This window comes from Balearica regulorum, chromosome 3, assembly GCF_011004875.1.
Source record: "Balearica regulorum gibbericeps isolate bBalReg1 chromosome 3, bBalReg1.pri, whole genome shotgun sequence".
Taxonomy (NCBI): Eukaryota; Metazoa; Chordata; class Aves; order Gruiformes; family Gruidae; genus Balearica; species Balearica regulorum.
The window spans coordinates 107,919,915-107,943,675 of record NC_046186.1 but is presented as its reverse complement, the minus strand read 5'-3'; the positions used below and the strand labels follow the sequence as shown (position 1 = coordinate 107,943,675).

Below are 23,761 nucleotides of genomic sequence, written 5' to 3'. Positions count from 1 at the left end.
GAAGGAACAATAGCTCAAGGGCAATGAAATGGACCTAAAAAAGTGCCGAGACAAAAGGAAGGCCAGCGGGACGTACCGGTGGTTTGCGACAGCTAGGCGGGTGAATGTCTGTATGGCAGAGAGTTTCTGCTCTTGGTCTGCCACTGACCTTTATGTCTGCTCTAAAATAGGGGCAATAATGCTCACTTAGAGTCTCATGCTGAATTAATCGTTGCAAAGTGCTCTACGGTTCACCAACAAGAGATAGGAAGGCAGCACTAAGTACAATCATAGCTGTACTCAGCAAGACTAACGGTCTGTGCTGCGCTACGGTCCCCGGTAAGCTGTCTCTAACACCGCTTAATGCTTCAGAGGAGGATGCATGGCACCCTCGGCAGCAGGGGTGCATCCTCCTCCCTGCCCCAGACGGGCACCGGCAGCATCTGCCCAGCTCCCTGCGCTGGGGGTCTCACCCCAGGCAGGCATAGCACTGTGGTTGTGCCCCGTTGTATCGCCATGGCTCTAAAACCAAGCTTGGGAAGCGTGGTGTTTAGAGGAGCCCAGAAAAAGAAAGGCAAAAAATAAATAGATAGAGTGATACTACAGGAAACAAGTTATTTTAAAAGGCTTTCTCCTCTTTGCCAACTTCTGACCTGCTCCTGGGCTCTCTGCCCAGCAAGCAGCATCAGGCAGGGTGAGGTGCAGGCAGGGCGCTCACGGCAGCGCCTGTCCAGCGCTTGGTATTTCCCGGTTGCAGCCAGCCAAAGCGGCGCAGAGCGGCAGGGGAGGGATGGGGGTTTCGGTCCCCGTCTGGCCCCATGGCAGGCTTCTGTCCTGCCCGGGTGGAAAGGAGCAGCACACCCACAGCTCCCTCCCTGCCGAGCTGCTCGTTCCCACACCCAGCCCCAGCTTTCCACAGTCCGGTTTTCTCACAGGGATGTGGTAAATTAAATATATCAGCATACATGCACATATATGCATGCACGCCATGTCTTTCCCGCTCATTTACACACCCTTCCTTGCAAAGGGCCTCCAAGCCGAACCACTACAGCTGCCATGGGGATGCACTGGGGGCATGGAGTGGGAAATCTGTCCCCCGGGGAGCAGGGTGACAGCCAGGCATAGAAGGGCTGCCCAGAAAGGCAGCGGTGCCGGGTCACACCTGCCTAAATACTCCATCTCTGACGGGAGCCTCGACAGCAAAGACCTGGGGAAAACTACGGGCAAGTGAGCACAGGGCCACCTCTCTGAGCACCCTGCTGCTGCCGGCACGCTCCCATCTTCACGTTTAATGCCTGCACGGACCTTTTTCCCACACGCCTGTACAGTCACGCTGCTGAACGCACGCAGGCTCTCCGCACCTAGAAGGTGCTGTCCCAACCTCGTGCCCATCCGCATTGCACTTGCCCCCTGCCAGCTTCCTTTGATGGCCCCAGGTTTTGTCCAGAAAGAGACAGGAGGTATTTCTTATCCACCCTTTCTTGGCCGTTAACTATCTTCCAGATCTCCAACACAACCCACCCTCCTCCATCCCAGGTTAAGCAGCCCAAGCCTACTTCTCGCAGAGAAGCCATCCCAAAGCCTCAATCACCCCGTGTCCCCGCTCTGCACCATTTCTAGCCACAGCTGAGCGCCGGCAGGGCCCAGGGCTTATCCCTCACCCCCTGCCCGGCACCAGAGACACCGAATGGGAATCAGCAGCCGACGCTACCGGGGTGAGGCGGGAGGCGCAGGTGGGGTGACCAGGGCTCAGCTGCCGGCACCGGGCTAACCACACCAGCCCCTTACTTTCTGAGACAAAAGTGGTGAACACAGGGAATAAAATTGAAATTCTTCTTCATGCTTCGATTTAACATTTTATCCATATCAGAAGCAGCAGGGAAAACATGTGGGAAATGTGAAGGGAGTAACCGCTCTGGCTCAATAGCGGGAGAAGCCAGAAGAAACACTAGGGCATCTGGGGCGAGATCTGCTAGGTTGATTTTAAAATGTTCCCTCCGCCAACATGGATAAATATTTGAGCAAAAAATATTACAGAAAAATTCAGTTGACTCACGAAGAGCAAGCACGTTAAATATAGAAAATAAATTAAATAATTAAAGGACAAAAGAAATGGGATTTTAGCCCTGCTTTGAGCATAATTTTCATTACAGCCTTATATGGGGAGCTACCAAGCTGCTTTTAACCCTTGGAGTGGGAGAAGCAGGTGGCAAAGCAAGCTTTTGCCACGTTCCCGGGCTGTATTTCCCCCCGTTGGGAAGTGCAGAGCGGTGGGGCTGGTGCGGGGCCATCCCCTCGGCTGCCGCCCCGTGCCCCCCGGGGTGTAGCACAGCCTCACCCAGGGCTCCCCATCCCTTCTCCACATCCTGATGGGGCAGCTGAAGCACAGAGCCAGTGACCGCTTTGTCCACAGTGGCCTAGAAACTCTCCGTGGGCTGTAAACCCACCAGGAACTGTGATTAGCTGTTAGCCCAACCGCTGGGCTCTCCCAGAGCTGCAGGTAGACGTGGCAGCTCTTCGGGTACAGTCCAATTCAAGCTTAAAAAAAAAAAAAAAAAATTAAAAAAAAAATCCCAGCCTCAAATAGACTCAAAGATCCTGGGATAGGCTGAAATTCAGGCTACAGATGTTATGGCCTGATGCTGTTATTGTCAGGAGCCAAGCCCTGCAATTTAGAGGTGCCCTGGCACTAACCCACCCCAAACGCAGCTCCCGGCCTCTGCTGCTCTCATAAATTACACACGGCAAAAAAGGGCAAGCTCGAAGCATCTGCACCGCTTTGGAGAGCTCAGCGCTGATCTGGCTTTTAACCGGTCCCCAGGCAGAGCGGAGGAGCTCCTGGCTCGAAGCAGCGGGGAAGCCCGAGGCTGCCCAGGATTAAGAGAGCCACGTGCTCCTCTGCTCCCAGAAACTATTCCCCAAGATCGAAGCAGGAAAAACTCGTGGCACGGCTGTGCTGGCAGGTGCCTGCCGTGTCCGGGGGAACAGCGAGGCTGTTGGTCATGCATTGCCATCCACCCTGATGTCTCTCTCCTTCCACAGCCTGCAAGATGCAGCAGGTGAAGGATGCAAGCAGGAGGAAGAGCTAGGGAGAGGAGAAGCTCAGAGCCAGGCTCTTTTACTAATATCCCTCCCCTTTCTTCCACCAACCCCCCCATCCTCAAAAAAAGGTCCTTTCTTCTTTCTGGAGTGACATCGTCAGAGTCTCTGCTGCCTCGACGCCGGGGTAACCTGGGCAGCCCACAGAGGTGAAACAGGAGAAATGACTTTAAGACACATTTCTGCTGCTGAAAACCAGCTGCATCAGCTCCCTAAATAACACGCAGCGTCTGAGGATACACCGCTGATCTCGGCAACAACCCTCTCCCTCTCAGCTACAGAAAACCTATATATAGGAAAACATATGTACATACATATATATATAAAACTTTCATATTATTTTGCCTTTTCTAAATAGTCCAATAAAGCATCACAGCTTCGCTTTTCCAAAGCAGGAGACCAAGACCAACATGCCCATGGCTAAGCAGCGTGTCCCCACCGTGCCACGCTCCCCTCCACCTCTAGCGCTGGGTGCCTCCTCTTCTCTGCCAGTGCTGCTGGAAGTTGCGGAAAGGGGGATTAAATTGCTATGCCAAACTAATTGAAAGAAATCCAAAATATTCCTAATCTTGGTCAGGCCACCCTCTTTGTATTTATCCCGGCATCAGCTTTACGGGGACGGAAGAGAGAAATACATCCCTCGGGCTGCCGGGCCACAAAAGGTGCAGCCCAATTGGCAGGGACAAATTCAAGCAGTGAATAACAGGATTGTGGTTAATGGGTCGCAAACATTTTATCAACGGGCTTGTGTCTTCCTCAGTCGTGAGCGATGCCTGTTACTCACAACGGGCTCCGCATCCCTATCACATTTGCCAGGGCCACCGACGTCCCCTTCAACACGTCTGTCACGTACTGCGCTTGCAGCAGGACCATGGGGAAGAGGAGGTGGTGCTGGGTGGCATCAGTCGGTCCCCCTCGGGGGGGTGTGAAGCATCGGGATGCTACTCTGCACCCCAAGGCACACCGGCCGCTGCAGGTACCCGCTAAAGCACCCCCCACACACCTCCCGGGGTAGCCGTATTCAATCTGAAGCACCAAATTTGCACGCTCTTCCCCAGGCTGTAGAGCTACCCTTAGAAAACCTAGTAATAATGAAAGCGTTAGCCTGTTGCTTTTCCTGCCTTGCTTCAATGTGTGCAGCTGAGTTTTGGGTTCAACTGCAAACCAAATGTAGCTGGAACCGAAACTGGAAAGTAAAACCACCTACCAAGAAAAATAGAGCACTGCACTGCCAAAACCGAGCGAGATGCACAAAGCAGGGAGCTTAAATAGGGAGGGGGAAAAAAAAAGGAAATTACATTAATAGCATATTTTCATTCGTAATAACGTGAGTGAGACTGGTAATGACACTGGAAGGTGAGCTATCCTCAGCCCAAGGAGACGTGGATATTTATGAAACCATCTGGCTGTCAGCCGCTCGAACGCCGTGCGGAAGTGAAGCGCGAATGGCCGCTGCATCACGTCGCCGTGCCAGCTGCGGTCAGCTAGAGCTGGGCTGGCAGCAGCCCTCTGGGCGGGGAGAGGATGCTCCGTCCTCCACCTCGTGGGGTGGGGGGAGGCAAAAAAAAAATAAATCCAGAAATCATCTGCATTATGAGGAGGAGTAGCAGTCTGCGGTTTACAGGGTTGGGGTTTTTTTTCATTGCATGTAACTGGTTTATTTAGGAAGAGGTTTATAAATCATCGCTTTCTCAAGAGTGGGCACCAAGTAACGGCTACAGGAGAGTATTTTTTTTTTTTTTAAAGTAAGCATTGCACAAAAATGACCAGATCTATTTAATGGGCTGTTGAAACAGTGTAATGCCAGCCTCTTATGTTATCCTGGTTCCTAATGATTTTATTAATGAAAGATCTGGAAGGAGATCGACTTGGCACTTCTGGTGTCTGCAACGCATTCTGCTCAGACACAAGCAGGAGCTATAGCTGCGCAGCAACAGGTAGGATGATATTTCATACCCACCTTTATACCTCGACACTGTCTGGTTTGAAATAGAGTCCTCATGCCATTTACTGGCAGCGACACTAATAGGATTCTGCAAAAATCAATCCATAAATGCACAGACGCGAAAATGAATGGTTTCCTTTCTGTTCCATTTATGGGAGGGCTCTTTTATGGATATCTATATGCCAGCATAAAGATTTCAGGAACAACTTTTCTAAGTCTTCGTTAAATTCAAGGGGACTTTTGTAGAGAAGACTGCTTTAAAAGAAACTGCTATTTCACGCCACGGCTCATTATTACCCACACACCTAAAAGAGCAACGCTCACTCGTGAGAGCTGCCCCGACCATGCCGTGTTCCCACAGGAGCCGCGGAGGGGGACCAAGGTCAAGATTAGGATGGGACACCGAGCCCCACGTCCCACACAGGAGCTATGGAACTGAAACAACGTGCCATCGTCCACCGGCATCCCCGTCCCCTCGAGAGCGGCTGCTGCACCCACAGAACAACACTGCGGATGGCAAAACGCTGCCCGGGCTCGTCCCCAGGGACCCCAAGACAGCGGCAGTGCCAGGTCTGTGCTGCCTGGGGCGGGTGGACTGCTGTCAGTGCAGGGTTTCCAGCTGGGAGAAATAAATTCATTAACTGAAACTGAGTGCTTTTGGGCAGGCCAAGGGGAATGTTTCTTGATAAAATAGTCAATGAAAGCAAATGAGGAAAGAAAAAAAAAAAGTATTTCTTCCTTGCCTTACCCACTGTGTTAATGGCAGGGGGTTGCTTTGGGGGTTGGGTTTTTTTGGAGGAAGCAAAAAGACTGTGTGACCTGTCTCTCACTTTTGAAAACAAAAGTTTATCAGAGCAGCCTGCAAACTGAGGCATTACTCAGATTTCTGCCTCCACAAGGACAATTCTTCCAAGATCACCTTCCTGAAAGCACCACAGTAATTCCTGCCCCAGAAGCGAGGTGGGGGTGTCGGCCAAACCCCTGCATTGCTCACCGAACCAGCTCTGCACCCCCTTCTCACCCCCCCGGGCGGTGCAGGCTCTGGGGTTAGCCTTATGTCCCGGGTTGGGGTCCCCCTTCCGCAGACAGGGATGCTGCCGCACGGCCGTCCCTGGCATCAGCCCCCGGTCTCATCAGGACCACTCAGACGCAACAACTCTGCTGGCTCCAAGGGCTGAAAACAGATGGGCAAATAAGAGCCAGGCCAGCATGGACAATCCAGAAAACCACCTCTCCGGTCTCTCCTGATCCACAGGGGACATCAGGTCCCTGGACTTCCTCAGCAGAGGAGGAGAAGAAGATGGTGACCCTACAGCCCAGCTTCGCCACTGCTGGACAGTAACCCTCGGTTAAACCGCCGGGATTTCTTCTGGGAACAGGCAAAAGGCAGAAAGCCACTGGCACGTTGCCAATGCTCTACCAGGAATAATTTTCCATGGGGGTTACAACTATCCAGAACATTAATTGGGATAAAGGGAAAAACATACATCCAAGCCCTTTGTACATCTGCAGCGACCCATCTTGTTTCTGGCGGCTTAACATCTCCAGAAAGATGTAGCTCTGCCGTAGGAAAAATACCTACTAAGTGCTCCCAGTCGTGACAGATCCCAAGGCACACGGCAGAAGTTCACCACAGACTCCTGGCCGATGGGCAGGCTCGCAGAATTTAATTTCATCTCACCCTCTTTCACCTCCTCCTTCAGCCACAGAGGCTTTTCTTCATCTCTCCTTCCTTGTGTTTCACTTCCAAGGGCACAGGACTACAACAGCGTTGTTTTTTCTCCATATCCAACCTCAGAAAGGAAATCACTCCCAAACCATCCCACCAGACACCTTGCCTCCAACACCAGCCTGGAAGATGCAAACCTCTCCACGCTGGTTAGCTACATGCAACTCCCTTAGGAGTGATGCTTTTCCCCAATTCTTTTCCAGCCAGAGCTGGAAAAGAGACCATCCCGAGTCACGAGATTTTTTTTTTTTCCCCCTCATCTCTTTTCCTCCTCTTATAAAACCTGTGGCTGAGGATAGCCACACAGGTCCTCCTGCTGCCAGACATCAAGTGCTCCACCCCACAGAAGCCCAGCAGCAGCAAGGTCCACCGGTGAAACCCCTCTCTCTCCCTGCAGATAACTTCCCATCACCCACCTTAATTTCTTCCAACCCAGGACCCATCCAGTGAGATGCCCAAAACTCAGCAACATGCTGAAGGTGGGGGCAAGCTCCTGAATTACGGACCTGAGCAACTTCATCAATGTTACTCACTCTTGGCTTTCCCCTCTGATTTCTGCTTTTTCCCCCCATCAAGAATCACAGTTCTTTGATGATTTTAGCTGAATTTAGCTCATTTTTGGTTAAATTGGCTAAGATTTTGCTAAACTTAGCTAAGTAGCTAATTTTACAAAGCATCCCCCCATTAAAACTTCCTGCACCTCCAAGTCCCATCTATAAAAAAAGAGAATCGTTATCACTGATTTGTCTCCAGACAACAGAGGCTTTAAATCACTGCCACCTGACATCTGGTTTGCGGCCCACGGGGAGCTGCCTGGCTCCGTTCAGCTCCGAGCAGATAATTACCCACCGGTGGGGATGCCACCGACTGGGCTCCACACAGCCTTCTCCAGCCCCAAAGCACAGGCCAGGGCTGAGGGACACCGTCTGCGCAGCCCAGGGACACAGAAACCACCGCTGCCTTCAGAAATCAGTAGAAGACTTAAGCCTTGGGGGCTGTCAGCTTTCCAGCAGCAGGAAAGCGCTTTAAAATTTAAAAAAAAAAAAAAAAAAAAAAAAAGAGAAACACAGCTAAGGCAGGCAGCAAATGGAGAGGGTGCAACCTTAAGAGCTGTAGAGACATTCAAACAATAGTATCTCAGCTCAAACCTTCCCTGCAGCTGTAGACAGCAAGACTATAAATTGGTCTATGATTTAGCTCCATTTGGTGCCCTCTATTCAGTCCCGCGCCTCGGTGCGCGCCGTGGATACCAGCTTTCATCCTTATCTCCGCCATCCATTAGGTGCTGTCAGCAAGCGAGGGGGGGAAGGCGGGGTGCCGGCATGGCTCTGCTGTCCCGTTGGGGTACCCGCCGGATGAACGCGGCGTGCACCGACGGGAACGCCCTTTTCCTTCCCCAGCAGGTCCCATTGCAGTGCCTCGAGTCATCACTAGGACCACGCCGCCGTGCCGAGGGGCCTTGGTCAAGATAGATATTTCATTTCATAGCCCATCCGTTGTTGAGTACACTATTTTTTCTCCCAATTTTTCCTTTTTTTTTTTTTTTTTCCTTTAATCTGCTCCCCCTCAGTTCATATTACAGCCATCATTTATCTCCTCAGTACCAGCAAGCTGATTTACTGCTTCAATCAGTGCAGCTCCGGCACGAGCTACGTAAAAAAGGGACGCACCAAGTCCAACACGCAACGGGGACCCGGCCATGAGAGTTGGCAGGACAAGAAGGAGAGACAAGGCAGAAAATCATCCCACAAACCAAGAGCACCAACAATGCAATTTTCTTGGCTCTCTCATTGCGGCAAATCTGCGAGGATGGGGCAGACGGACAGATGCGCTGCGGGGCACCCCTGGACGACACGAGGTTTGAGGCTGAGCGCTCTGGGAGCAGAGGAGATTTGGGCAAGACAACTTCCTCCCCCCCCCCCCCCAACCAGGCAGCGGAAAAATCTGCTCCGTCAGGATGGACTCAGAGCATTTCTGCTAAGCACCTAATTTGCTCTCCCTCTCCTAATGAACAGCGTGACAAGCTCAAAAAAAATCAATGGAGATTCGGCAAACGTGGAGCAAAGGCTCCTGCCGGCGCCCAGCCAGGCGTCCCCGTCGCGCTGCTCTCTCTAACCGAAACCGACGGGGGAGCGATTAACCGACAGGTTCGTTAATGGCCACCCCATCGGGACTCTTCTCACTGAGACCCCGTGAAAGCAACCCACGTAAACGAGCCATTTGTGGAGGCGTCAGCCTTCTCCCCGGCAATGCCGGTGCCGAAAACAGGGGCTGCCGAGGCCGCTGCGGCGCCTCTGGGAACCGGCCTTGGAAAAGCCCCCAGCGTTTCCCCATGGACAAGGATGTTCGGCTCAGCACCCCTCTCCCAGACACCCACGGGCCTTTCGAAGCCCCCCCGGTCCCCCCATGAGCTAAATCTGAGTCTTTGCGGCCAGCCGGACGCTGCACGATTTGGGGCAGAGCGGGAAGTAACAGGGCACCGCTGAGACGAGCCGCCTGCTTGCAATGCCCACAGCTGAGAGGACACGGCCTTGGGGGACAGAGAGGGATGGGGAGCAGCCCAGCCAGTGAAGCAGGGTACCAAGAAACTGCTTTTGGCTCTTTTCCCTAAAACACCTGGCAGGCTGAAGCCCCCTCTGCAGCGGCTGAGGCTGCGTGCGAGGCACGAGGCTTTGACAGGAAAACGGTTGCGTCCCGGCACCAGCCAAGGAAACCCGGGAGCTGGGATGACAGCGCGGGCACAGCGGGGAAGGGATGCTCCCCAAACCCAACACCGACTGATCCACAAAGAAAAACCGACAGGGAGCAGCTTCTCCCCAGCACCCAGAAGAGATCAGGAAGGATCGGGGGTCAGCCCAGCAGCTGCTGGCTTCAGCTCCAAAAGCCTCCCCACACCCCATCAGAGCGTCCTGTACCACTCCCCCATTTGCTGCACTACCAAGTATATATCAGTATATGTATATACACATAAAGATATATATCTTAGTACACTGCTTTTCCCATCCACGTTTGAAAAGAGTACGAGGAGCAGCAGCACGTACAGCAGCATGCATCACGCATGTGTCCCCCTGACCGCCCCCCCCGGCTCCTTTCCCCTGCGGCGCTCGTGCCCCGTTCTCCTACCCTCTCTGCAAGGGGCTCATTTCCCATCTCATTTCAAGGCTCTGAACCGTTCCCTCTGCATTTTGTTTGCTTAAACAACGCCGTCACTTAAGACGGGAAAGATTTAACTCTGCCTTTGAATCTCTTGGCTGGAGGGGCTTCACACACTATTCCATGCGGCATCGGTGATTTAATCATTGGTGCGATGCTGTTGCAAACAGCAGCAGAGAGCAGAGCCCGCAGGAGCGACGCTCCCTCTAACAGCATGAATATTAAGGGCATTTAACAGCCCTTGTAATAACGCCGCGGCTCCTTGCAAGAGCACGGCCAGGCAGCGCGAAGGAAGGCACTAAACCACGCTGTTGGGTTATCAAACTTCACCGTGCTCCTTACGGCATCTGAAATCAGTGCCACTTACAGAAAAAGCGAGTGTTGGCTTCCCGGTACGTTCTCTTGAAACCGAATCCCATGCGGCAAAAGCTCTTAAGCACACGTTGGGATGAACTGGGTGGCTTTAAAGCCTCCTTCAGTGAAAGCTGGCCCCGTGCGGAATTTGGGTCCCTGTAACACCGGGCAAACATTAAGACCTCCAGCAAATTAATCTCCTGTACCTGTGTTTGATGCACTGGAAAAGGATTACTGGGGGAGGAAAAGAAATCCTGAGCACGGCATGAATTTAGCTGCGCCTCAGAAATAGCGACACTTTTCAGGTCAAGTTCTCAAAGGAAAAAATTGCCCAGCTTTTACACTTTAAAAACTTTTACTTTTTTATTGGATTAATATAATCCAGAAAAAAATTCCTGTGATTTCGGTGCAGAAATGGCCAGTTATCTATTGCAGCCTACTGTAACAAAATGCCTGTGAAGTGCAGCCACTCCTGCCCTACGGACTTGACACACAGTATTCTGGAAATAAGGGGGGGGGGGGGGGGGGAAGTGGGAATTAATGTGCTTTATCTTTCGGATACTGTAATGGCTGCTAGTTCTGCCTGAAGATGGGGAGAACATCTTGAGAAGCAAGCCTGTATTTGGGAAGAGAGATGCTGGGAAGGCGATAAGCACTGCTGGTGCTAAGACCCAAACTGGTGTTAATACCAGGAGATCTGCATCAACAATTAGTTGATCCCGGTTGATATTTACCTATAAAAACTCGGAATTGTTTGTGAGATGGTGCAGGCACGTTTCAGCTGGACTAACACCTGCATCGCCGGGTGCTCCCACCCCCCCAGGTACCTCAGCACAGACTGTGCACCAGAGGGACGGGAAATAACTACCCAGCCTTTCATTCACACCTTTAATTATTCAGCTTATGTTGATATAAAATTAATTGAAGCAGAATAAGCTTTTATCCCAAATGCAGGTGCCCGCACACAGGCATCACTGAGATTAAAAAGTGCAAATTACACTTTATTTAATGAGCTCATTTCCAGCTATCGCACGGGCAAACCCCTGTGCTGGATCTCCACGTGCTGCTCCACCTACGGCAAGTGCCTTCACACCCGCTTCTGCCCCAGCTCAACGCTGCGGTCTACGTACAACGCTTTGGTTCAACAGCAGGTGCACGAGGGTCTGGTTAAATAGTAGAGATGTTCTTCACTTCTAGGATGCATTCAGTGTCGGGATTTGGCCACGATGCCAGCAGGGACCTGATCTCCCACGGATGCACTGAGAGCGAAGAAATCCTGTTTTACAGAACACCACTCGCGCCTGTTGGGGAAGGTCGATCGCACTTCACCTCCCCGCAGCCGGTGCCCTCGAGTACCGACACATTCTCCTCTTGCCTCACACACGCTAGCGGAGCCTCTGCTTGCAAAGGCCAAATTGGAGCTGACTTTCCTTCGCTGACGTTGCCTCCAGAAGGGAAGGTGTCCTCACCTCCCCAAGCCCTGTGGCGGCTCAGGTGAAGAACAACTTCTGAACGACCTTCCCCAGCGTTCGGATGCCTGCCGGAGCCTGCTCTCACATTGCAAGGTAGATTGTGTTTGTATTTTATGCTTCATTTCAGAAATGTCGTGCTTCTTGAGCGTGCAGGTGCATCCGGGAGGTCCTTGTTGAGGAGATACATCCATATCTGTGCGCAGTAACGAACGCCACATCAGCAGCAGGGACCACCAACATACCGCTCTTCTCATTATCCAATTCTCTTCTTTTTGTCACTTGCAAGTCTAATTTCAAATTTCAGCTATTGCACTCGAAAAAGTCCTGGCTGTTTTTTCTACTGCAGGGGGATTGAGGGTTGGGCAGGGAAAACCAGACTCTTTCAAATAACAAAACCAGGGAAGAAAAAAGTTGTTTTGGTCCTGTTACAAAATCCTGCTGACCTCTGTTTTGAGACATCCTTCCTTCTCCAAGCTCTAAGGCTGGGACTTCAAATTAGGCAGCTGACAGCCTCTCTAATGGGCTCAGATATTTCACTTCCCCCCCCCAGAGAATGCCACCAAACCCGGCAAAGTGAGCAGACTTTGCAAAGCCTAATTTTGCACAAATACCTGACACTTCCAAAGACCACAGCAGCTAGAATCTCAGCAGATTTCAGGCTGGTTTTAGGCTTAATGTTCTCATCATTTCTAGCGATGACCAAATTCTTCACGTAATACCTCTACAAGGGGGATCTACATCCTTATTTATCCAGGAGCTGCGCAAACAGAATTATTACTGCCCGTGAAGCCTTTGGCTTCACGAGCATCGAGCACAACAGAAAAGTCTGCGTGGAAGTGCAAGTGCATAACGTTGTCCTCTGTCTATGGGCTCCAGGCTCCGGAGGGAGCAGTAGGGAATGAAACAGAATAATTGCTTGAAAAGGAAGCAGAGGCCACCCAGCACGCTGCGTGGTTACTCTTGTACATCATCGCATCGGGGAGGATCCAAACTATATCTACTTTGAGGGGCTAAATTAAAGAGGTGATGGGTACAGCAGCACAATCCACTTTAAAACCTCAGTCCCACTCTTCGAACTCACAGTACGGTATCTTTCTGGGTACTCAATTATACAGAAAAAGTGTCAAAATTTAAGAAACAAAAGGCAAATTGGCTTTCCTTCTCATTTCCCAGGAATTTCAACCCAATTCAACACCAGAATCGGTGCTGACAGCTTCCCGAGACACGTGCTGCCCCTCTGCCATAGCAAGCCATCCGTCCATCCCTGCCTTGCTCCGTGCCAGGGCAGCAGGGCAGGGAGAGCTGGCGCTGGCCGGCCCCAGGCAATGCGTGTCATCTCCCCCACCCCAAAAACTGGCTCCTCCATACACCATGGCCAGCAGACGGGACCGCCGGGGCACCGCTGGGCTGAGCACCCATCCCCAAGGACTGCAGGATGGTTGGTTCTTTCTTAAGAGACCTAAACCAGAGACATCCCAGCGGGACGGGGAGGCAGGATGGGAGGGCTCCTCACAAAGCATTTCGCGACACCGCAAGGAGCACACCTTACGCGGCCTACACACCGTACGCGGTTTAATTCTGAGCGTTATACAGATATTCATCCGTTTTGATCCCAGTTGTAGGAGCAGATGGCTGGTTAATGCATGTTTGAGTCTCTCTGTCTCCAAATTACACTGTATTATCGCGCCGGGAAAACGCAACGGGCGTTATAAACACCACGGCTCCTCCCTGCTTCCTCCGCACCCAGCTCTGCTCTTGCCGAAAGGCAGGGCCGTGCTACACGACAGCTTCCCTCCCAGCTCAGCTCCCAGGCACCAGCTCCAGTGGCTCCCCCATGCCTTCCCACTGCCCACCCCGCTGCAAAAAACCCCCTGCCTGCCCCAACCAGACCCCCCTGTTTTGCATTTCGGCTGGGCAAGGTCAGAGTGCAAAGGGTTCCAAACATCCCCCGAGGCAGAGCCCAAAGGATATTAGAGGACATTATTCCATCCTGAAGGATCCCAAATCAACCCAGATTACCCTGACTCAGAGAAAAAAACCCCTTTTTTTAAAAAACAAAAAAAATTTTTTTAAAAGATCAATGTTTAATAAAAAGAACTGACCCTAGCCATTGAAAATGAGCCTGCTGCCACCTCTAACTCCTCCCTCCCATCTTTTCTCAGTCTCACCTCACAACAAGCAACTAAAAATTCAATGCACAAGAAAGAAAAGATGTGCACGAACTCCCCCCAGCCCAGGGGAAGCCACAACCGAGGCCTGCGCCGCTGAACATATTCGTGTCTTATTTGTGAGCCACATGCCTCCATAATGTGTTATGAGGTGTGTTTGTAACCAGCGGATGCCGACAGTGGTCCTTGAGGAGGAAATGGTGTGTGTCTAAATGCAGGCAAAGCTATTTAGAAAGCCAGGACAAAGCAGCCTTGCTCTCCTTGCTTGGGCCAAATTACATCTTTTGGACTTACTCCTTCAGTGGCTTCAAAAAAAAAACAAAAAAAAAACCCCAAGAATAATCCGTCTCAATTTCCTCGGCTCTACGAAAAACGTTCAGAGAATAGAAGGCGATTTCAGAGCTCGTTTGTTTTTGCACTGCACGAACCCTGTTCTCCTCATATCGCTTTCCAATCAGGTTTATTGTTGGCATTTCCACTAGACAACCAAGGAGGGAACGGCTGAAATCCTCAGTTGCACATGAAATGGAGGCGAAAAAAAAATATTAAAAAAAAAAAAATAATAATAATAATCTGCCTTTTCCTTGTCTTTCAGCCTGATCTGAAAATGAACCTGTTTGGTTGCTGAATCAATTCTCTTCTGGCACCGCACTTCCCACGGTCCTTTCCGAGATGAGAGGCAATCATTAGCTCACTTGCTTCTCCAAATAATATCGCAAAGCCGGAGCTCGAGCTGCTTTGCAGTAAATCATCACTAATTTCTGCCTGTGTGCAGCAAGGCAGGGTTTGGCAGGGGACACAAGCCCCCCCCCCCCCCCGGGCCCCACAGGTGCCACCACCAATGTCTCCATGTCCCGTCTGTCTGAGGACAGTCCCCAAGCCAGCGTGTCCCTGCACGGAGAAGCGAAACCAGCACATTGCCCCCTCCTGAAACACTTCTCTGCGACACGCAAAGGGCTGCCACACGCCTCCCGCTCCCTCGGGGCTGCGGTGAGGGTTAATTAAGGCTCATACGGAGCTTCCAGACAGCAGGACTGAAAGCAAACTACGAGTACTACTAATGCCGCCTCCGTAAAGCAAGCGGTGAACTCCTGCTGAACCTGTCGCCACCGATCATTTTCCAAAGGCACGATGAGAAATCCTCCTCCTCCTCCGAGCGTGCCACAGGCACCCAGAGCCCCAGCTCCCCCGGGACACCCAACACCCATCCCGCAGCGGGCGGCTTCCCAGGGTACCCTATAGACCGATCCTGCCCGACCTAGGGCTGCCCTCCCCACCAGAGCAGCGGCTATATGGGAAAATCTGTATCCAAGCAGCCCAGCTTCCCCGGCTCCTGTGGAAATACATAGGAAGAGCGGAGCACTACTGATTTAGACGAGCAGAAGATAGGGCCCCAAGATCTCCTCCTTGGCTCACTCTTCCTGTAACGCTGACTCCTGCTGAGATTTTGGAACCAAAAAGGGGAAAGAGGGTGGGAAATCAATTTAATTGCAGCTTAGTAAGCAACTGTGCTAAGTGTCGCTGGCAAAATCTGAACATTTCACTGTTAGAGAAAGGGGGGAGAAATGGCTTTTTCATTGCACGGGGAAGTGGATTGGGAGCAAACCCCCCCCCCATCATCTGCTCTGCCTCACCCCTTCCTTCTTTAAACAGGAGGAAGCCAGCAAGAAACACACAGCTAACGCCAGCAATCTCCTGCTCGCGCTACTCCAATTAATAGTCAATCCGCTGCACCCTTTGTCATTAGGCTACACGTAATTACCCCTTCATGCAAACGTCTTTCTTAAACAGATCCTACTTTTGCTTTCTCTGCAGATACATTCCCGTAATTGGGTTTATTGCGCCAAATGCTGGGCTGCCCTCGCGCAAGGGAAAGGGTTATAACAGTCTTTCTCTCTCCCAGCTGCAGTAGGTCCCTTTTGCATTTCCACGGCTTCTCCCAAGCTTGCTTTTCCCATCGGCAAAGAGACTAGAGCACCCAGAAGCACCAAACCGGCGTCCCGTGGGCTGCGTGCACTGGAACACGCACGTCCACAGATCCAAGAAAAACGCTCGGCTCGACACCTCTGCTCAAAGCCCGTATCCAGCTACGCGGGGATCTGCCAGCCTGGGACAGTAACGCTCCACCCGCACGCGCTGATAAGACGCTGCTGTTTGCAAGGCCGCCTCTGCCAGCGCTGCCCTTCCAGCATCCGAGCTCGCCCAGCTCGTGCCCGCTAAACCACAGCGGTTCGGCAGACCGTGCCCTGCACGCTCTGCCCTGGGTCTCTACGTCCTTCCACTGACCCCTCAGCTTCAGGAGGGAAAGAAATACCCTAGTCCCGGTACCATAAAATGCACCCCAGAGCTGCCTCCCTCAGGCACCCCCATTTATAGCCCTTACCCTGCAGCCAAGTCCCCCTGCCCGCCGGGACACACGGATCACGCTGCAGAGCCGGGGCCAAGAGACATCTCGGCAGAGCAAGAGGAAGCAAACCCAGCCAAGACAGGCCCTGGGCCGTGAGCACATCAAAATAAATCAGGGTGATGTTCTCTTATCGTGGAAAGGAAGAGCGAGGAGGAGAAAAACAGTAAAAAAACCAGGTTTTTGAGTAAATAATCCACCTCTGTACGTATCTAAGGTGGCCAAAGGATAAATAGGAAAAAAAAAAACCCTTCCCTGATAGCTGACATCTTTCTCAGGCATGAAAACACTTCACAACACACATGCTGTGTCTATGATGCCTCGGCACCCAGACACAGAGCTGGCTTCGGAGACCTCCCTGCTCAAAAGCAGGACTTTCCTTTGTCAAACCCACCCCTCAGGGTCACCAACGAGCCAGAGCTGAGCCCTCCTAAAAACCCAGCTGCAGGGGCTCGGGCCCTTCCCTGTCACCTCCCGAGGGGATCCGGCACCCCACGCCACGCCAGCCGGTGCGGGATGCTGCAGCCCAGAGTGATCTCACTGGCAGCGCGCAGGGTGCTCCGCAGGGGCTCTGCCAGGGGAAGCGGATTACAAGAGAGACCGTGACATTCCCGAGCCCAGCTCACCCCAGGAGCGTCACCACCTCCAACACCCCTTTGGAGCAGGGCAGCAGGACTTTTTCAGGTCTTTCTATCCTTCCAGAGCAGAATGAAAAGTATTTTTCCTCTTCTGGTGCTTAACACCTCTCGTCAAAAAGACTCACGTATAGAAATTTATTTAGCATCTTACCAGCAAAGAAGTGTAATCCTTGCATCCTCTCCATCCTTCCTCGATGTTTTTTTAAAAGCACCGAGCTAGGAAGGGTGCCTGGACATCCCAACGCTCACCGTTTCACAAAGCCAACAGGTCTTGTTCAATCAATATTTATGCCCCCATCAGTCACAGCTGCAACACAGAGCTCTACCAGAATGTAACGGGGACAAAATTCATTCATTGCAATTACTAGTGAAAAATTAACCAAGTTTTCACTGACCGCCTCTTGTTTCACAGGTATCTCGGAGAGCACATTGACACGTAGTCAGTAGATTAATTAAACGAGACATACAAGGCAGGCTGTTTGTGGCTGGCTTAGTGGCTGAGGTGACTTTTAGCTGACTCTGGCAGGACTTCTCACCTGGCTCCTGCTCCACGAGGACGCAGGTGTTTGCACAAGGAGGTGGCCATGCTGAGCAAACCGCTTTCCCGAGCTCACCAGAAGGAAGGCGAGAGCCTGAGAAAGGCACCCGTTGATGCACCAGACCTGCCCCGTCTGGTCCCACAGATGGGGACAGCTTGGGTATGGTTTCCTGGTTTGTATTTCCACATCCATCGCTAAATACACTGGCAGCAGACAGCAACTGGATTCCACCCATCTCCTCCTTCCCGCACCATTGAAGCTTTGGACATCCTAGAAAGCCTAGGTTTGCTCCTAGAGATTTCAGGGTGGGATTTCACCAGCAAAGCATTACAGACATTTCATCTTCTCTCCCATCCCAGACCCACCCATGCCCCCAGCCGAGCCCCCAGCCAGCCCGAGCATCCCCGCCTTTTTGTTCCTGACAGCTTTGGCACTTCAATCCCTTAATTGTCAAGATCTGAATTTTTGCAGGATACACAGTTATTTTAATCTGTTAAGTGGCTCTGCTGCTATAAAACTGACAGGAATTTAATATCTGGAAACTGTCAGCTGAGCTCCAGGTGCTGAGGCTTTCTAGATGGTGATGATGCAGAAGGAAGCGCAGGCTGGTGCAAGGCACACAGGCGCAAAGCTGGCAAGCGTCCCTCCACGTCAAGGTCCAATCCTGCAGGGTGCTGAGCACCCCGGAGCGCTCTGAGCAGGCAGCAAGGGTGCCGAGCCTCTCATCACCTCCCAGGAGCCATCCCCCAGCCGCACGTGAACACACTCAGAAAGGAGCTGTTGCATTGCGAATGCCAGTACAAGGCAAGTATATGGGTCACTTCTTTTAATAAAAGGAACTTTTCCTCCGTAACTTTTCTCCTGCAATCCAGCCCACAATGGACCCGCTTTCTCTCCAGAGGCCGTCAGCTGTGCTTCAGCCATTCATCAGAGGGAGCAAGCTGGCACGCAGGAGGGAATAAAGAGAAATAAAACCCCCAAACCGAACAACCAAGTCTTCCTGCCCCTCCTGCATGCACTGCTGGCCCCAAGCACCGGAGCCCAGACCTCCCCCCCTGAGCCCCGAGCCCCTCGCTGCAGCAGGGCTCTGCTGTACAGCCAGCTCCCCACTTTGCTCTGCTATGGCTTCACCGGGTGGAGGGGATGAGACCACCGAGGGGTTGTCTCCTACCCCTCTCTTGCTCCCTCCTCAGCATCCCCCGGGGCCGCGCGGCTGCAGCCTGGCACAGGCACAAGCCAGCGCGCTCACGAAACGTCCCTGCAGAGCCAGCTACACGTACTCCTCACAAATCAATCTGGGAATTTGCTTGTAATTAATCCCGCGTATCAGTTCCTCTCATTATTTCTTAATGTAATTAAGTTATTAATTTATATGTTGTTTCCCCCTCCTTTCCAAAGCAAAGCAAAGGGCCGGATCGGGGGAGGCAGGAGCGATGCCGGGCAGCAGTGCGGGGCCACGAGCCCGGATTACCGGAGCACGTGCCAAGCCCCGATGCCGCCTCCCTCTGCGACTTCAGGTGGGTCACCGGCAGCCTGATTTTCCAAGAGGGTTGAGCGATTCCAATTCCTCTGGAGTCAACGAGAGCCAGAAGGATACAAAGTTCAATTAACCTCTCCGGGTCCCAGTTTATCCAGCCGGAAAACTGCCGGGGCAGGGAGACAGGCTGGAACTAATTAATGCTTGCAAAGTATTTCGAAACCCTCTGCCGAAAGGCACAGAGGGCAGGAGGCCTCGATGAATCCCAGCTGATCCGTAACCCCGAGCAGCCCCACGTCCTTACACCCTCATCCATCAGACTCGGCTTTCCTGCGGGCTGAGCCCCCGGCCGCTAACCGGGGCCATGCGGGCAACGCACCCTGGCAGAGGCAGGCACGCCGCTACGGCTCCCTTCTCAGCCCATTTATAGGACTTTATAAAGGGCAGGGCAAGGGCGAGTTTTGCTTACCGCACTAACAGGGCTTGATCTGCCCTCTGGAAAAGAAAAAACACCCAAGCGACAGCAGTAATAACAGCACCAGAGGGACCAGGGAGTTTGTCCCAGGAACAGCTTCGTGGTCCTAAATGGAGTTATATTGTCCTACACCCTACCAGCCCTGCAAGGTTACTACACCCCACAGCCGGGAGGGAGTCCCACACCCTAAAAATCCAGCCTCAGCCTGCTCCAGCTGCCCCGGCACGTACCGCCCGCAGCTGCAAGCGGCAGGGAGGAGGAGGAGGAGGGAAAGGAGGCAACATGGACGGAGGGGAGGAAGGGCTAGGGGGGCCCTCTGAGCCTGCCCACCACCAAGCAGCAGTGAGAGATCCACGGAGATGGGATTAGCAGGGGAAACCAAAAAAAAAAAAAAAAAAAAATAGAAAGGGGAGGGAAAGCCAAGTTAATTACAACACACGGCTGCGCCTACCCCTTTGGGCACGAGCAGCTCGGGAAAGCTCAGCTACCGCTGTCAGACCTGCCCGAAACGCCGGGCAGCGTGTTTCAGGAACAGGCAGGACTTGAAGACCGTGGCAGACCCCTCGCACCGAGGAACTGCTCCTTGGAGACATTGCTGACCCCAACATAGGGTTCTCTGGTTATAGGAAAAACATCACAAACCTTCCTCTGGGAAGCCGAGCGGTGGACTTGGCACAAGATTTGGGGTAAAGGGCGAGGGGGGGGGGCTCAGACCAAAATCTCAGTGCTGGCTGGCAAGCCCTCTGTGCAGCTGAGGGCGGTAGCTCCGAGAGCAGCAGCTCTGCTGCTGGCCCTGGGCAAGCCATCCATGCGCTGCGGCCGGCCGGCGAGCTCAGGCACCGCAGCCTTCCAGCATCGGACGCGTGCCGTCGAGCCCTGCCGGGAGACAGGCGAGGGCAGGAGGCAACATTACCAGCTGGAGCCTAACTAGAAGGGTCTAAAGGTTAAATCCACATGAGGCATGATATATGGTGCGCATATGGCCGCAGAAATAAAGCTCCACTGAGAGAGAAGGCAGAAGGGGAGGGGAGGAGGGGGGTGTGAAAAAAAAAAAAACCCAACCAAAACCACATCGGAAAACGTTGCCAGGAAAGTTGACGTGGATTTGCTCCATTTCTCCACCATAGCTGTGCTACAAAGTTTGCACTGCTGTTAGCAACCTACCACCTCCGCTTCTTTCTAAAGGAATTTGGGAGGACAACTCTAACCGCTCAAGTTTTCATCATCGGCTGGTCCCGCTGGCCCGGGGAAAGGGGGACACTGCCAGGCTCCTCTCTGGATCGCAGCATCCCTGCCTCTGGTACCCAAGTCAGCCCTGCGGCCATTCAGAGGGGTTAACTGAAGTGACATCACCTCCCCATGCTCACGACCATCTTATAAGTCATACCGCTCAAAAGCAGTTTCCAAAGCCAAAAAATGTAATGCATTAAATAAAAAAAAGAATCTGCACTCTATGGATCTCAAGGGGATGCAACTATTTTGATGGAAAATTCAGAGGAAATGAAGGAGAGGCAATTTTAGCAGTCAGATTGCTGGAGTTATGGCAACTCGGCAGTTGCAGCTTCGAAACTCGGGGCCTGATCCTGCGTGGCTGGAGAAGTTTGCTTCGCCAGCCGTGGGAGCCCAGCCGTGCCCCTAACAGCAGGAGCAACCCGCACCTTGGGGCGGGGGGAGCCTTGCACCGGAGCAGAGTCAAAACGGGCTGGAAAACGAAGCAGCAATTCAGCTGCAGCTGGTGCTAAGCGAGAAGCAAGGTTCATTTCAAGGAGAATATAAGAGCTCACGTCAAACAGGGGAGGTCTTATTTTGCAATTTTTAAGAACACAGTTCCGATAGAAACCTATTGACACCAAAGCATAGTTACGGTTAAGAAAGCGCTTGTCTTCTATTTTCAGTGACTTATTACCAACCCTCGCTTAAATAAATAAATATATGTATATTTAATTATTTATGTTGGGGCCTGAAATTGCATAGATTCATTCCCCTCTGTTAGGACTGAAAGATTTCTGAAAGCCTGAAAAAACCTCCTCAATCATTTTTATTTAAAAAACATGGAAAACCAATAATTCCTCAGGATGAAAAATCAAAGTAAGCTTTATGAGTACTGACTTTTTTCTTTTTCCCAATCGAGCTGTTAATTCAGTTTCAGAGGTGACACACGTACGAGACTCTGTGAAGACCTGGCCAACACGTCTAGCTGCTGTACGTCATGGCCCAAATGCTCAGTTGGGTGTCACTGGTGCAGAAGCAGGGCTGAGGGCTCGCACCCTTCTTCTGCCACAATAATCCTTAATCACAGCAGATTTTCAGGACCTGGGCTCTAACCCCGATTAATTTATTCACGATTTATGGCAGTATAAGTAAAAGCAGCAAGTAATCTGTATCCTTTGGACAGTTAACCCTCGGCTAAGCTCAGCCATTAGAGAGGACAGGACATGGGACCCTGTTCAAACGAAGCTGCTTGCAGCTCCCCTGCTTTTTTGCAGCGTTTGAGCAGTGAAACTCCTCTGTTCCGCTCCCTGCCTCGGGTGGGATGCTCCTCGCATCTCTCCCACGCTGTCACTCCGGTGCACCCCAGGGACTCAAACATGACACAGAGACACGCGATTACAAATTCTTCCATCCTGGCTGAGACTTCCAGGGCAACGCTCCCACCCGCGCCCTGCCTTCAGAGAAAACCAGTAATGAACAGCCCCAGCGGCTGAAGCCGGCTGATGTACCCGCAGCCCTGCCAGCCGCTGTGCCCCGACCACGGACCGACTAAGCGCTCTCCGCCTGCTCCCCTCTCGTTTCGGCCAGGGGACAGGACCGAACCCTTCTTGTTTAGGAGTGGGCTGCGTGACCCACGGGGGAAAGGAGTCACCCGGCCAGCCCACCCGGCCCAGACCGCACGTCTCCCACGCGTGACAAAACACACACGCTTTGTTTTCTTGGGGCGCGCCGGTCTCCCCGCTCCCTGGGACCCCAAGGCCCGAAGCGAGGGATGCTCGAAGTTGGGAGCGGGGCAGAGGGCTGGTACCGCCGGCGCCCCTGCCACCCCCGGCGGCACCCGCGGCGCGGGGAGCCCCGACGGCTGCAGCCCCCGGTGAACCGGGGCGGGGGGACGGCTGGGATTTTCGCGGGGGGATTGGTGGGGGGGGGGCGTTAATTCACCGGTGGGGAGTAAGGAAAGGACTCGAACCACACCCCCCCACCCCCCCAGAGGCACATAGCCGGTGCAAAACTTTAAGTGTAACCACCCGATGGGGTGAGGGTCCCGAAAATCGCCAGGAACTTCTTCCCGGCCCCGCCACCCCTTCCTTACCTCCGGCGTGCGTCCCTCGGCTCCCGCCGCCTCCAACTTCCTCCTCGCCCCGAAGAAGAAGAGGAGCAGGGCGGCGAGCCAGAGCACCCCCAGCAGAGACAGCGCCAGCCGCCGCGTCGGCCGCCTCATCCTCGGGAGGGGTGGGAAAAGTCCGCGGGGGGGGGGCAGCGGGAACGAAGGGCCGGGGGGGGGGGGGGCGCCTCCGGGGCGGCTGGAAGGAGGGTCTGAACCGCCCGCCCGCCCGCCTCGGAGCCGACGATGCGAGTCCCGGGCAGTGCATGCTCTGCAGGGGAGGGGGGAAGGAGGAGGAGGAGGAGGAGGAAGAGGAGGAGGAGGCGCCGGCGCCGGGAGGAGGGGGGCTGGAGCCGGTGCCGCTCGCCGGGGGAAGGTGCTGCGCGCAGACAGCCGGGCTGGCACCCCGGCCCCGGCGGGGGAAGCTGCGGAGCCGAGCCGCTGCCCTGCCCGCTCCGCCGGGGACCGCACCGCGGCGGGGGAAGGGGGGGGATGCGGGTACCCGGGGACGGGGACACCGAGCACAGCGGTTGGGAGGGTGTGTAACCGGGGACGCCCATGTCTCTCCCCTCCCACGCACCGTGCGTGGGTCCGGGCCACTTCCCAGCGCCCCCGAGCCGAGCGAAAGGTTGTGCGGGGCCGGGCAGCGCCGCTGCGAAGTTGGCCCGTTCCGCTCTCCGTGCCGGTCCTCGTCCGGCGCCAGGGCTAGGGGAGGCCACCGCTCAACAACACACAGAGGAGGCTCAGACACGACGGGAAGATTAATTTATCCAATTGAAACAGCAGGGGGAATTCAGGTAGGTGGAATTTAATTACTGGATTTGGAAGAGAAGATGTGAGTCTCCGGAGCTGTCAAGAGCACTTAAAAAATAAAATCATAATCATCAACGCAGAGCAGGGCCGCTGTTGGTATGCCGGCAGCAGCTCGGTGCCAGGCCGTGGTCCTGCAGGAACAGCCCTCAGCTGTATCCCTGTCCCGTGGGGTGTTCCCTGCTGGCTCCACACACAGCCCT

At 53.3% G+C, this 23,761-nt stretch overlaps 1 protein-coding gene across 1 annotated transcript in view; it reads right to left on the bottom strand.

Annotated features, from left to right (window-relative positions):
- The window catches only part of GALNT14 (polypeptide N-acetylgalactosaminyltransferase 14), a 98,091-nt gene extending 75,057 nt beyond the window's left edge, over window positions 1-23,034 (bottom strand). Inside the window, exon 1 of the mRNA XM_075749391.1 lies at window positions 22,737-23,034. Within this exon, the coding sequence (XP_075605506.1) occupies window positions 22,737-22,865 (129 nt within the window). The 5' untranslated portion in view covers window positions 22,866-23,034. The remainder of the gene's footprint in view (window positions 1-22,736) is intronic.
- Window positions 23,035-23,761: the final 727 nt, after the last annotated feature.